The sequence below is a fragment of the Patiria miniata genome, unplaced genomic scaffold (genome assembly GCF_015706575.1).
Source record: "Patiria miniata isolate m_02_andy unplaced genomic scaffold, ASM1570657v1 HiC_scaffold_7, whole genome shotgun sequence".
Lineage (NCBI taxonomy): Eukaryota > Metazoa > Echinodermata > Asteroidea > Valvatida > Asterinidae > Patiria > Patiria miniata.
In genome coordinates this window covers 18,301,912-18,315,403 of record NW_024037074.1, presented here as the reverse complement: position 1 = coordinate 18,315,403, position 13,492 = coordinate 18,301,912, and the positions used below count along the sequence as shown (strand labels likewise).

Below are 13,492 nucleotides of genomic sequence, written 5' to 3'. Positions count from 1 at the left end.
TTTACACGGGGTTACCCTTTCTCTTGCTATAATATTGGGCAGCTTGATTTCTTACGGTACCGTAATCACCCCAAGAAATATTCATGTTGGAATTTCATCTTGGCATTGCACAAGAAAAATGATGAGAAATGAGTTGGAGATAGGTAAAAACGAATGTTACTTACGACCTTTTCATATCCGGCATATTCGTACCTAGGTCTCCTTGTTCGATAACTTTTTTCACATCGCGTACTTGCTTGACAACGAAAATGATAACAACGCGAAGAGTTATCAACCTTCAGCCGATGGATTCTAGATTTAATCGGGATTGCTCGAATATGGTTTTTATCAACGGTTATTGAATTTCTTTGTAAATGGTCATGAGCCCTTCAAGTTTATTTAAAAAAAAATGCATGTCCTAAACGACATTTTAGTCTCCTATTTAAGTTTAAATTTCAATCTTCGTACGAATACACCGAAATCCACTAGTCCACATGTATTTTAGATTTTCGGAAGTGAGCGGTCGATTTTTGGCACAATATTTCTCTTTCGCGTCAGGCGATTTTTCAGTTCCTTATTGAGATGCTTGTAATAACTTTACAAAGGCCTTTTTTGAGGGTGATATTCTTAAGAAATCAAACTACCAAAATAATTGTACATTTTGAATGTTTGCACGTTAGTTTTCCTAATTAAGGGGTCTACAAAAGTTCAGGAAACAAATGAACCAAATGTGGAAGGCTCATCCAAAGCGCGCAGGGTCATGAACACTGGGTTGTCATTATATGAACAAAGGAGCCAGTCACATAATTGAGCCTGAGAGGAACAAATAATTATTACCAGAACAATACACAAAAGTGATGCATAAAGCGCTACTCACCGTCTAACGGGTGAAAGTTGGAGTGTTTACCCTCCTGATGACCCAAGCTTTACCAAACAGCACATACAAAGAATGAAAAGTCAAGACTTTCGGCAGCTAATTGTAAAATTTCTCCTCTATGTCAGACATAGTACAAATTTATACTACAGCACTCCTAGTCTTGAGGAAATAAATATCGGATGGCAGGTTTGAAGCACATTATTTTCTACAGTGTAAGAGTGACCCCATACTGAACCTCTTCTATGCGATTATCATAATTATTTGGCACCATACGAGAGTGTCTTTGCTGTAATACACCCCAACAAGGAAACAAACCAACGCCTAGGCCTAATGTAAACGATTGGCAAACTCAAAACTAGTTGAAAGAGGCTCAGTTCCAGCTCGTATATCGAGGATTTGCACAATTTCCGGGTTTATCCTAATATTCCCTAATCTGTTTATAAATTAAAGCGGGCCTATGCTTTATTTTAACTGTCCCCACTCCGGAGTTAATTGTCAACCCTGCATAAAGCGCATTACGAAACTACTCAACATCCAACACCGAAACTTCTCAACGGCGGTTCTGAATGATAATTAACTCTCAATGGCTACGTGCAGAGAGCGTTTTAGTTATAGCCGTAAAACTATCCGGAGTGAAACTTTGGATGATTATCAACCCTGCATAAAGTGCACTACAAAACTACTCAACAGAAAAGATAATATAATTAAGGGATGTTATTTCATGGAAACCAAGGGCTTCTAAATATTATTGAAACTCTACTGTGATGTATACAGACAACATTTTACAAATAATCTCATTCCAATTCCATGTTTCTTAATTCCTATACATACATCATTTTATAAAAATTGCATCTACCAAGAAATGCAAGTAGTTTACTTGTAGCGGGGGGGGGGGGGTTCAGCAGCAAAAAATGCTGAAATGTAGACAGGTTTGTTTCCTCCGGACACTTGTCCTCCAAAAATCAATAGGTGAGGGGGGGGGGGGGGGGGGGGCTCGTACCATACTTTCAATAATTTGGGGCGCTGTTCAAATCCGAGGATTATTAACACTATATTATGGAATAGTTTACAAATACCCCCTAACCTAGCTGGCTCTGTCTGTATTTTGTGCACAGGCGGGCACTATTACCAGTTTTTTAGGGGGGGGGGGGTGTCAGAGCGGGGGAGGGGGGGGGGTCGCCTTATTTTTTTAAATATTAATTTCTATAAAAAAAAAACCCTATTTTTTTTGACAGAGCTGGGGGGGGAGGGGTATCCGCGCCTGTAAACGTCTGCAGCACACAAATCCAGGGAATTTAGTTACAAAAACACTTGGTTCAAATTGAAACCTTTTGGACTCCTTTCGGGTTTTTGGTAGTTTATTGTTCTTTTTTTTTATTTTTTATTTTTTTTATTGGGTAAACAGATTGCAAGTTAGATTTGTGTCTTCATTATATTGGGTATATTAATTGAATTCGCGCACCTAAAATATATAAGGCCCAACAATGTGCATGCTCGACAGTCAAGTAGCGCCCCCTGCCGCTTATAACTTCCAAGTATGGATCGCCGATAGAGTGCGCCAGTTTGTTTCGCTCGTATCCGGTTTGCAGGGCGGGGGAACGGTACGAGCGAGGCTATTTGTGTGTGTAAAGGTGGCAGCAGATGGAGTTGCGACTTGACTTTTACACACTGCTCACAACGCGTGAACGCCTCCAAGTGAAACTGTGGTCAAGACGTCACCACGAAACGTCTTGGTCCTGGCTTCCTGCTGCTACAATCATGCGGGGAGGTCTTCAATGTGAAGACTGTGTCAAAGACTCAATATGAAACACGCGACGGGTACCAGTCGTCAAAGAGGGACTGCCTCAAAGGATTATGTGATATATATCACGAATTCATACATTGATCCATTTGGAATTCACTCAAGGTAAGTGCATGCAGTTTTAAAAATATCAGTTTAGTATCAAGACGAGGCCCTTCAGAGGACATTTCGAACGGTATACACTCTGCAGATTATATATTCAAATAAGGTTCATTTCATACCTTCGACTATAAAAATATCATGACAAGGGCAATATTTTGCATTGCTGTTCATCAACAATTTTTTATTTCTGAGTAAAACATACACACGTTTACTAAAATTAAATGTATTATTTTACAACAAGATTGATTATATGAAGGTTTTGCAAATTATAAAAAGTATGTTAAAACCAGACGGACATTTCTTCCCCATATACATGTGTACAAGACACGTTTGTCACTAACAATATCAAACTACACCGATTTTGTTCATGCCATGGGCGTAAACCCGGGTTGGGGGGGGGGAGGATATATTCCACCACTTTTTGAGAAGGGCCATTGGATCATCCCAGATCAAGAAACAAGAGAAAAAATGCCGGGTTTGAGGTTATATTGTAGCTTTCTAACAGTCGAAATAAAATTCAATAGGTCTGCAAATTGGAGAACAAACGCTACAAAAATTAAAATTAATGTACAATTTTGATGTACCACTCTAAAGGAGTGTGGAATAAATGTCTTCTTGAATTGAATTGAAATTAAATAAGGTTAACTGAGGGACGTATGTGCGTAAGTTTGCGTAAGATGTACATTTGTATCATGAACAGCGCCCCCAGTGTCATGTGTTGTCAAGCCCCCCCCCCCCCAAGCTTTTAGAATTTCTACGGCCAGGCAATTTGAGGATTTTTGGTCATCCCCATCCCCCCACTCGCCGACATGGATTTACGCCACTGGTTCGTACTTTGACTCCAACCCAACGTCTCATCCAACACGCCCCCTTGAAAAATATTGGACTTTGATACGTTACCCTTCCCTGTTTAGAAAATCTTGGATCCCCCACTGGTTTAAGCCATTTTACATTGTTCACCGTCATAAAACAGCTTAGGCAAATACTGGCTCATTTTTAAAGCCTTAGAACCTAACAATCATATCGGCTTTCCTTCTGACATGTATGGAATTCTAAAGACAAGTCTTTCACATTGTAACGGTTCAAAATGTCTGATAAAAATTCATTCAAATTCCATTGAAGGCACATAAAAAACGTATCTAAAAGAAATTGTCTTGATATCCGATTAATGACTTACATACAAGAAGAGATATTTTCAAACAATTATTAAATCATGTAGGGCCTACTTTAGACAACTCTGAAGTTCTCGTGGTGAAATATAAGTGTAATTTTCTTCCCTTAAAAACAAAACATTCACACCGAATCAGAACTCAATCATCTGAGTATTATGTATATCTCTCTTCAGCAATTATGTTTAAAACTGTGTACAAAGGATATCATTAGGCCAAAAAAAAGTCTCCGGTTTCTGGTATGGAGCTTTCCCAAAAAGTGGTGCGGCGACGCGGCTTTTTTTTTTACCAGTTTTTTTTTTGCTTCAAATGTCGGCTGATCACTGTAAATGATGCCCGACTAATTTTAGTGCAAATATTATGGGAGACCAGAGAGGCCACATAAAGCTTAATTTCGATCATAACCCCATTTTAAAACACGTTAAAATTGTGCAGCAGCAGGATTCCAGTCAAACCAGTGAGTTTGGCGGGTTTGAGACATCATCTTTCATTGAAAAAAAACCTTTTTCATTTTGCCGATGCGCATGGCTACGGCGAAGCGCGCATACCAGAACCCGGAGACTTTTTTTTTGCCTTATGTGACTGTATGTGAATTTTCGTTATACACCACAAATCCAGTAAAAATATTTGATTAAATACTTAGTATATGCGGCCTTAAAGTAAATATAAAATGATATATAAATGAACTAGCACTACTGTTTATAGCAACCAAATATCAAACTCAATCATCTGTGTATTATGTATATCTCTCTTCAGCAATTATGTTTAAAACTGTGTACAAAGGATATCATTATGTGACCGTATGTGAATTTTCGTTATACACCACAAATCCAGTAAAAATATTTGATTAAACACTGAGTATATACGGCCTTAAACTAAATATTGAATAATGTATCAATCAACTAGCATCACTTCAGTTTTTATACCAAACAAATATCAAGCAGTTTACTTTTCCTGGTTTACTTTTCCCAAAAAGCAATTAAATGCATCCCAGTGAGAAAAACACACCTTACAATAAACATTAAAACAAACGATATCCCAACATTTTCTTCCAAAGCTAAATTCAAGTTCTTCGGTTATAAATGTACTACAAAATTTGTACCAACCACAACCTTTCCGAACAGTAAATGAAACCTCACTTCGCTATTGTTCAGAAACTTACTTTTTCTTCTTGGTTAGATAAATCGTTCATTATAAACGTCATTCAACTACATGTACTTCAAAGATTATACAAGTTTGTAAAGTGATAACCTTTAATTTCAAACACTCCTCACCCATGTAAAATTAATAAAATGTCAGCAAAAGTATAAAGTTGTATAGGCCTTTATCAAAATCAAATTTTGTTGGGAAGATCTGTGCGTATATGCTCATAGCCCAAACCTGACATTTTTGTTTCGACCAGAAACCCGACACGTCCAAAAATCAAAATGTCAAGAATCACATCATGGTGGGGAAATTAAGTAGGCCTAGATTGTTTCGTAAATCGCATTGTCATAAGCGCTGTCAGACTTGTTCATGTCATCACTTGCACTCTTAAAAGTTGGTGTTTCGTAAGCTTCATATTCATTAGCGCTGCCAGACTTGTCCACGCTATCACTCACACTCTTATTAGAAGTTGCTATTTCGCAAACCTCATATTCATTAGGGCTGTCAGACTTGTTCATGTCATCACTCGCACACTTATTAGAAGTTGTTATTTCGCAAAGCTCATATTCATTCCCGCTGTCAGACTTGTTCATGTTATCGCTCGCACTCTTAGAAGTTGCTGTTTCGTAATCCTTATTTTCATAAGCGTTGTCAGAGTTGCTGATGTTATCACTGACACTCTTAGAAAATGTTGTTTCGTAAATCCCATTTTCAAAAGCGCTGTCAGACTTGATCGTGTCATCACTCATACCATTAGAAGTTGTTGCTGCGTTAATCACATTTTTAGCGCTCTTAGACTTGTTCATGTTATCACTCACACTCTTACTAGTCGATGGATCTTGCACGGAACTGCCCTCTCCTTTGGTGCTAATCGTATACATACCAGTACGGAGGCTGCTGCTCAGGTGTCCCTCCTTCTTTCCTCTCACCAGGTTACTCACATGTTCTCGGACCTTCTCCTGGCGAACGACAAACAGCAGAAAGATGAGCAGGCCTTGGAGGGAGTTCACCACAGCAAAGATCCACTGGAAGGCGGAACTGGAAGCCTCGAAGATGGACAGCAAACCGAAGACCCAGGTCAGCCCCAGTAGGACAGAGACTGAGGCCATGTTCTGCAGGCGCCTCACGACCTTAGCTCGCTTGCTGTTACTCTCGGAGGTGTCCTTGATTTTGCTCGCACTGCAAGTCAGCTTACGGAGGACGAGCAAGAACACGACAACATTGAACAGGAGGATGATACCAATGATAAGCAGCTGGCCGTAGTAGAAGGCAGCCCCAGGCTTTAAGAAGCAACTAAAGGGTACAAATAATAACAATAATGTCAGCCCACAGTCTTCGGGCAGCTAGGTAGAGACTGCAATTATGACTTCGTGTTATGAGGACAGACAATGGCTTCCCATCCAGTGAGATTTCATCGGTATAGTTTATGCTTCATAACGATTTTTACTTTTGTGCAGTCTGACTGAAAGATCCCATTAGAGTAACCCTAAAATGCCATTTGGTGTGATGTTTCCTGGTGGATGCCTTGCCAACTCTACTATTCAGATTCAGACATGTTCTTATACATGGTGGCTTGTGTTGTCTCCCAAATAATCGGCTACGGAGCAAAGAGAATTATAATCTTCTTGGCACATTGAATGTGTGGTTAATAACCTGTTTGTGTGTTTCAATATTGAAACAAGCAGAACCCCCAAAATCCAAACACCGATATCTTCAAAACAACTTGTTGGAAATTAGATGTATGCCATTCATGTACCTGTGTTCATTATCGTACTGCTCATGATCCACTGCCAAAATCACAGTGATGACTAGTGCAGGGAATCCTGTAAGTTTAAAAGGGAGTTAAATATTGAAATGATTCAGTTGATGACTTACAGCAGCTCAAAAAGTGGGAGAAGCAATATAATTATGTTAACAAGTAAGAAATCATGTCATGACAAAACTAAAATATTTAGGTTTTCAGTATGAATTTGAGGATCAAACATATCCCAAATAGAGGTCCTCAAAATTTTAGTGATAGATTGTGCATAATCCATTGGATAAAGTGTCCTTGAAAATCAAGTTTTATAATTGTCTCTACGTATGGAAGGTGCATAGATAAATGTGTGTTTCATCTCATTGGCCTCCCGGTACAATTGGTGCAAATACACCGCATTTCCCCTATGTCTCATAAGTGATTTATGCTGTGATACCTACCCCAGGCTACAAAGGACGCCTTGATCATGAAGTGCTCCACGTCAGCATTGAAGATCTTGACCAACTTCAGGTACAGATTAGCAGCCTCCACGCCCATCCATGCCACGGAGGTCAGGGCAAAGTAGTGCATCAAGACAGCTGCAGCGATGCATCCAGCGCGGGAGGAGGAGGAGGTCTTCTCGACACCTGCCAAGAAGACGAGGTACAGGAGCAGCAAGGAGCAGCAGAAACTGATGAGGATACGGCTGGCTGTCTTTGATCTCAACGACCTATTGTTGGATTAATGGGGAAACATTCTGTGACACAAAATGACTAAACTACCCGTCAGCTGAAATTGCAAAACATATGTGAGATTAGTAAGATTTGAAGCTTGAATGAAAGTTGTGCGGAAACACCATATGGGAATAATTTTTCAAACTAAGAGAACGGTTCTGAAAAGAACCAGATAGTTATAAACTCTGGTCTACAATTTCATACCTCTGGTCCTTTTCAGAACCATTCTCTTAATCTGAGAAAGTATTCCCACATGGTGTGTCCAAATGTGAGATTTTTGTTGAGGCATGAGCAGGTCAACAGGAATACACTGTCTACACCTCAATCAGATCTTGCTTGAAATCGGCAATGTTAGCACACAAAGTTTCAAGGTGCATCAATTACCTTATGGCCAAATATATGAGGATGGTGACAACGAGTGCCACGATAGAGACACTACATCCAAGCTTGCTGATGACATCCAAGGCAAAACTGGCATACTTCTGACCGTGAATATTCTGCGAAGGAACACACGAAAGAATAACATTATGGGATAGTGAAAGTATGCATGCAGAGCTTCCATGTCGCCCGAAATACTGTGAAGTTCCCTAGGGCATCGGATTTTTAAGAGCATCCTTGAAAACAGAGCCAACTAGTTTCCACCTCTAACTATCTCTCTACGTCCATGCATGATGCCAATCATGCCCCTCATATCCTAGTACTAATCAATGCTATTTGGGAATCCTCCAGGTAATCACACTTGAGAAGTTTAGGCCCTACTGTCAGTCAAAAATAAATGTATAGATTGTCTTACCACAAGGACAGCGAAGTTGGTGGCGTGGTCACATAGGCATACAGTTCGCCCGTTGACAGTAGATCCCTTCCTGCAGCCCTCAGCTGACCAATCACCGATGCCGTCACGAAGATTGAAGTCCCAGAAGACACATTGCTCCAATTGATTTTGGTCTTCATTGGGACCTGTCACCTGTTATTGACACAAAGTTATTTCAAGTTATAGTTATGAATCATGAAAATGACTGTGATCATTGCCAATAGTTTCGTCTCAGCAGTGCAGCCCTAAATTGAATGTTAAACTATATTAATGTTCACACTTTCTGTAAGTACTATGAGATGGAACTAAATATTAGCTGCAAGCTGGAAGGAGCAATTCGCACAGGTGTTTTTACATTGTTTTTTCTGAAACACCCGTTGGTCCCCAAGCTGTATAACATTTATATACAGCTATATCAGTCTTACCTGACTTACTCGCAGGTTGAAGGCGTTGACCACGGGACTTTCTGGTGGGAGGCCATTGATGACAGTATTCAGCACACTGGCAGATACGATTCGACTGCCGATGGTACGGGGAGAGTCCGTGGACTGACTGTTGTCTATCAGTTGTGAGTGGAAGAGGTTGCTGCTGTCATACATGACAAAACTAATGGGCACGGCGTTGCCTGATAGCCAGTCAAAACGAATAGAGATGAAAGCAGAGAATTATTAAAACAAAAACGTATGGTTTGATACTCAATGCTTCGTCCCAACCATAGATGTGATTTTCTAAAGCCATACAGTCACAAAACAGATCAATTTCTAAATATCTATTGATATGTTTCCTTTTCAACAGTTACAATTGTCTGTACATTTGCGTATTTTTTTAAGAATATAGATGAGGTTTTGGACATTTCTTGAGAAATTGACATTTTTCAGAGTTACAGCCTAGACAGTCATGCTGTATCAAAGAGCAGTGTATCAGAAAGTTTAGAAGACAAATTAAAACGGACAGTAAAATGTCAATGACACTGCGTCTTAACTCTCCAAATCTATTTCCATCAGATAATTCTCAGGGAAAACTATTGTATTTGTTCTTTTGGATTTGAATTTTAGGTTTGTCCCAACTTGTAAATGCCTAATTACCAGGAGGACGATTCTTCAGTATCTCTGCAGGGAGTTCTATGGATGCTTCCACTTCCTCCAAGGGGATCTCAACATCGGAACCTTGGTAAACACCAATGTCGTCATCGGCCAGGGAATCGCTGTCGTTTCCCCCAGAAATAGCCCCAAACCCGACCCCGTTGCTGAGTAACTCGGGGTCGAAATTCATTGCCACGACAGCGACGCTGGTCGTGATCTCGCTGACGTTCTTTCCTGCCGCGAGGACGTTGGAGATCTGCCTCTCCAAGGCTTGGACAACGCGGGAGGAGGAGTTGGCCACCCTTGACGTGTCGTTGAAGTTCTTGGTATCAACCTGAAGGAGGTTGTTGACCACCTTGACAACACTCGCTGTCACCTGCAAAACAGTTACACAGATCTAGAATACAACTTTTTGTGGCGAAAGCTCGCTCGTCAGCTTGACAAACAAGCTTAAGGGTTGCACAAAAGGATGTTTATGTAGTATGCTTCGTGACTAAGAATGAACTACAATGTAAAGATATCCTTCGCAAGTACCTCGTACACAAAGTATTATCTTAAGCGAATGGAACAATTTAATCATTTTATATATCTTTATATTGGAGTCTCTTGTGTAGCTTACCTCTGGCGACGTGTCTTGAATGTTCACAATGTTATCCAGAATGTCAGCGGCAGAGGCTACTGAATTGTCATCGACTGAAGACGAGTCATTGGTCAATGTGGCGAGAAATTCAGCTGTTTGCTCCACATTATCTTGAGTTACCATACTGTTTATCTATAAAGTCAGTAAAAAGGTGGAGAAGAAAATAGAAAGAGATTATTAATTTGAGTTTGGGTTTAGGTTGAAATTTTTGTTCTGCAAACGGAGTCAGTTATCGGATCGGTCACAGGTAACAGTCATTTGGTTCATACACTTTAATAAACCCATTTAGTAGATCCAACTATACCAGTGAAATGACAACCAAGGACGATGGGAAAGACATTTTTTCTATATAAATATTACTCTGAGGTAAATTCACTCTTTGCAGAGAGAGAGACCATGCAAAATGAGCACTTCTTCTTTGACAAACAATGACTCACTAAAATTTCACTCAGTTTGATTGTCTTGGATGATGCAAGTCCCGCATGATTGGTGACAGTCAACGTGAGGAAGTAGTCAAAGTTGCCATCAGTGTTGGATGCATCTATGCGGATCCCGTAGTCCGCATCATAACAGTCGCCGATAGGGATACACAAGCACCTGTCAGCATCACAGTCCTCAACGTCCTGAGGGGAAGGGGGGGGGGGGGAGAAAAAAGCAAGATCTTTTTTATTGCAATGGGATCTTACTGAAGTATAAATGTTAGAAAATTGTTTATAAACCATTAGAGCATTTCGAAAGACACATACAAAGTAATTTTTTGTACCACGGATTTCTCTTACTGTAACGGAAAGAGTACTTTTCGAAAACATGACTTTGCGAAATCTTGAGACATTCTGTAAAAATGGAATGAAAATGAAATTGCCAGGAAGAATATGAGGAATTTGGGAAGGGCGAATTGTGAAAATATTTGAACATTTCAGGGTTTTTTTTAGAAATGAAAATGAAAAATTCTTTTCGGGGCAACGTCAATTGGGTGAGGGTCTCTGTAAATAAATAGGATCCAACATTTTTAATGTTCCTTTTCTTTTTTCAATTTCATATTGAAGATTTGATATTTTGCTTACTTTGTCGGCCCAGCTCACTCAATTTGGTACAATATCTCAGTTGCCTTACCGTATTGACTTTCTTAGACGGTACTGTCTGGCTGCCATGTTCCATCTCGGTGCCAGTGTGGTTGTCAAAGAGAAGCCACTCGATGGTCCTTACTCCGCTGTGAATGTCGTAAGTCCTCCATTCCACACTGATGATGAAAATATCATTGATGCTTTTTAATTACTTTATATGAAGAACACTGTCGGCCAAAACCATAGCCAAACTTGTGTCTAACATCAAAACCAGACCAGAGAGCAAAGACCGAACCCACTTGAAACGAAACAAAGTCAAGTTTAATTCGGTGCGGCTTTCACATACCTTATGGCCGCCAATTTTGGTACTGACAACAAGTCTTCAATGACTGGCGGAGATGAATCAGCGTGAACCAACACACTGTCTCTCACAAAGTGACCGGCTAGGTCCCTGGCCTCCACCCAGAACCGAATGGAATCGCCATCCACTAGGGTCAGGTTATAGTTGGCCTGTGTGTTTGTGCCTTCACTACTCCAGTTGTCCGAGTTGTCATCACTCACGTTGACGGGGTTCCTTCCACCACTGTGGTCGATGTCGTATAAGACGCGGAATTTGGTTACACCGAGGGCATTAGGGACGGCTGCACGGCCACGCTTCCCAAAGTGCTGATCATAATCTACGAGAAAAATGTCATAATACTTAAATACAAATCTATTTGTAAAAGCTATGTTAAGTGTGGTAGAATGTTTAAATTGAGTTACAAGTATAAGTGTGGTAGAATGTTTAGGCCTAAATACCAGCATAATACTGTATACTGATTCTGCTTTCTATTGAGACATTTTAGATGGGACATTTTATTGTGGTACACTACTTTTTTTTCGTGTATCCCAGCATTTTTTTTGGGGAAATTGCATTTTATTTTGCATATTTATCCTGGCTTTCTTTTTACCTGTTTTTACTTGTCCATCTTATTATGCAAATGTTTTACTCCAGTTGCATTTTAACTATTTTGCTCTTAGACTTTTTCTCTCGATTGATCTGGTATGCTCTAATTTCTTATCACTGTATTATTTTTTTGTGGGTGCTACTGAATATCCTTGTTTTTAATTTTTTTTAACAGTATTTTCGGTAATCTGTCTTTTGCGTATTTTTCTTTCTCCTGTGTTGGCTTATACTTGCCCTTCTTGTCCCCTTGTTTGTTTGTTCATAATTTGTTTGTTTGTCTATAAAAAAAATCTGGGTGGCGGATATTTTTTTTATAATGGATTTTTAATTTTTTTTTATTGATGTTATAGTAATTATCCAAACTATATAATAATGTTTTTTTTTGGTCTGACACATCTTTGATGACAGCTTTTACAAACTTTTGTCTAGACCGCATAATTTTTCTTTTTAAAATAGATTTTTAACTATTTTCCGAAGATATGGAATAAAATAATAATAAAATAAGTAACGAATTACTGAAATGCAAATTGTGCAGAACATAATTTGTGTACACGATTGTACGCAAACCATGCACTTTAGCCCCCAAAAGATTTTCAAACACAGATGAGAGTTTTGACTGTCGAGACTTCTTCTTTCGCAGAAAATTATCCCCTTTCAAAAACATCGTCATTACAAGACAGCAATTTATACACTATAATTATACAAACTCTAATCTGCGAAATTTTGTTTATCAATACACAATTTTAAAGTGTAAAACCTGGGAGAACTCAATGTACTAAACTCACCAGAATCAATGGTACCACCAACATAGGACCCAATGGGCTTCAACCATCCTTGGTTGAGATGACGTTCATTGACGAAATGCCCTGTCCAATCAAGCTGCACGGATGTCGCCCCTTTGCTGGGGTCTAGATTGGTCAACCACACGAAGTCGGTTTCTTCAGTCGCCGAGACCACGCACAGGGAGAAATTACTCTGAATGGTTATGTCGTCTGGATCGTCGTCAAAGAACACGAAGCGTCTGCTCTGTTTGACATTGCCGGCATTGTCGACAACACTGAGGACGACAGAATAAACGCCTGTAAGGAAGGAGAAGAAAGAGCATAGAGATCTTTAAATAATGTTTCATTCCACTGTATGATTCTGATTTAAAGATTATAAATATAAGAAGCCTCACTAAAAATATATTTATATATAGGCCTATAAATATATATATATATATTTTTACATCACTCTCTTATACGACGGATGACAAAAAAATCTAACGAAGTTTTCTTTTTTTTTTAAATTCAGTATCTGAAATTACCCAAGTATCACAAATCACACACTTACAGCGTGCGGTTTTAGCATTATATCTGCGAATGGGTAACTAATAATAACCTTTAACGTTTTCAGATAGAGAGATA

General features: G+C 39.4%; 1 protein-coding gene across 1 annotated transcript in view; it reads right to left on the bottom strand.

Annotated features, from left to right (window-relative positions):
- Positions 1-4,474: 4,474 nt before the first annotated feature.
- Positions 4,475-13,492, bottom strand: part of LOC119745020 — a 28,762-nt gene continuing 19,744 nt past the window's right edge. Inside the window, exons 8-19 of the mRNA XM_038221244.1 lie at positions 12,872-13,165; positions 11,487-11,817; positions 11,190-11,316; positions 10,514-10,699; positions 10,056-10,208; positions 9,440-9,812; positions 8,780-8,979; positions 8,337-8,507; positions 7,928-8,040; positions 7,271-7,539; positions 6,831-6,897; positions 4,475-6,367 (exon numbers count right to left, since the gene is read on the bottom strand). Of these exons, the coding sequence (XP_038077172.1) occupies positions 5,395-6,367; positions 6,831-6,897; positions 7,271-7,539; positions 7,928-8,040; positions 8,337-8,507; positions 8,780-8,979; positions 9,440-9,812; positions 10,056-10,208; positions 10,514-10,699; positions 11,190-11,316; positions 11,487-11,817; positions 12,872-13,165 (3,257 nt within the window). The 3' untranslated portion in view covers positions 4,475-5,394. The remainder of the gene's footprint in view (positions 6,368-6,830; positions 6,898-7,270; positions 7,540-7,927; positions 8,041-8,336; positions 8,508-8,779; positions 8,980-9,439; positions 9,813-10,055; positions 10,209-10,513; positions 10,700-11,189; positions 11,317-11,486; positions 11,818-12,871; positions 13,166-13,492) is intronic.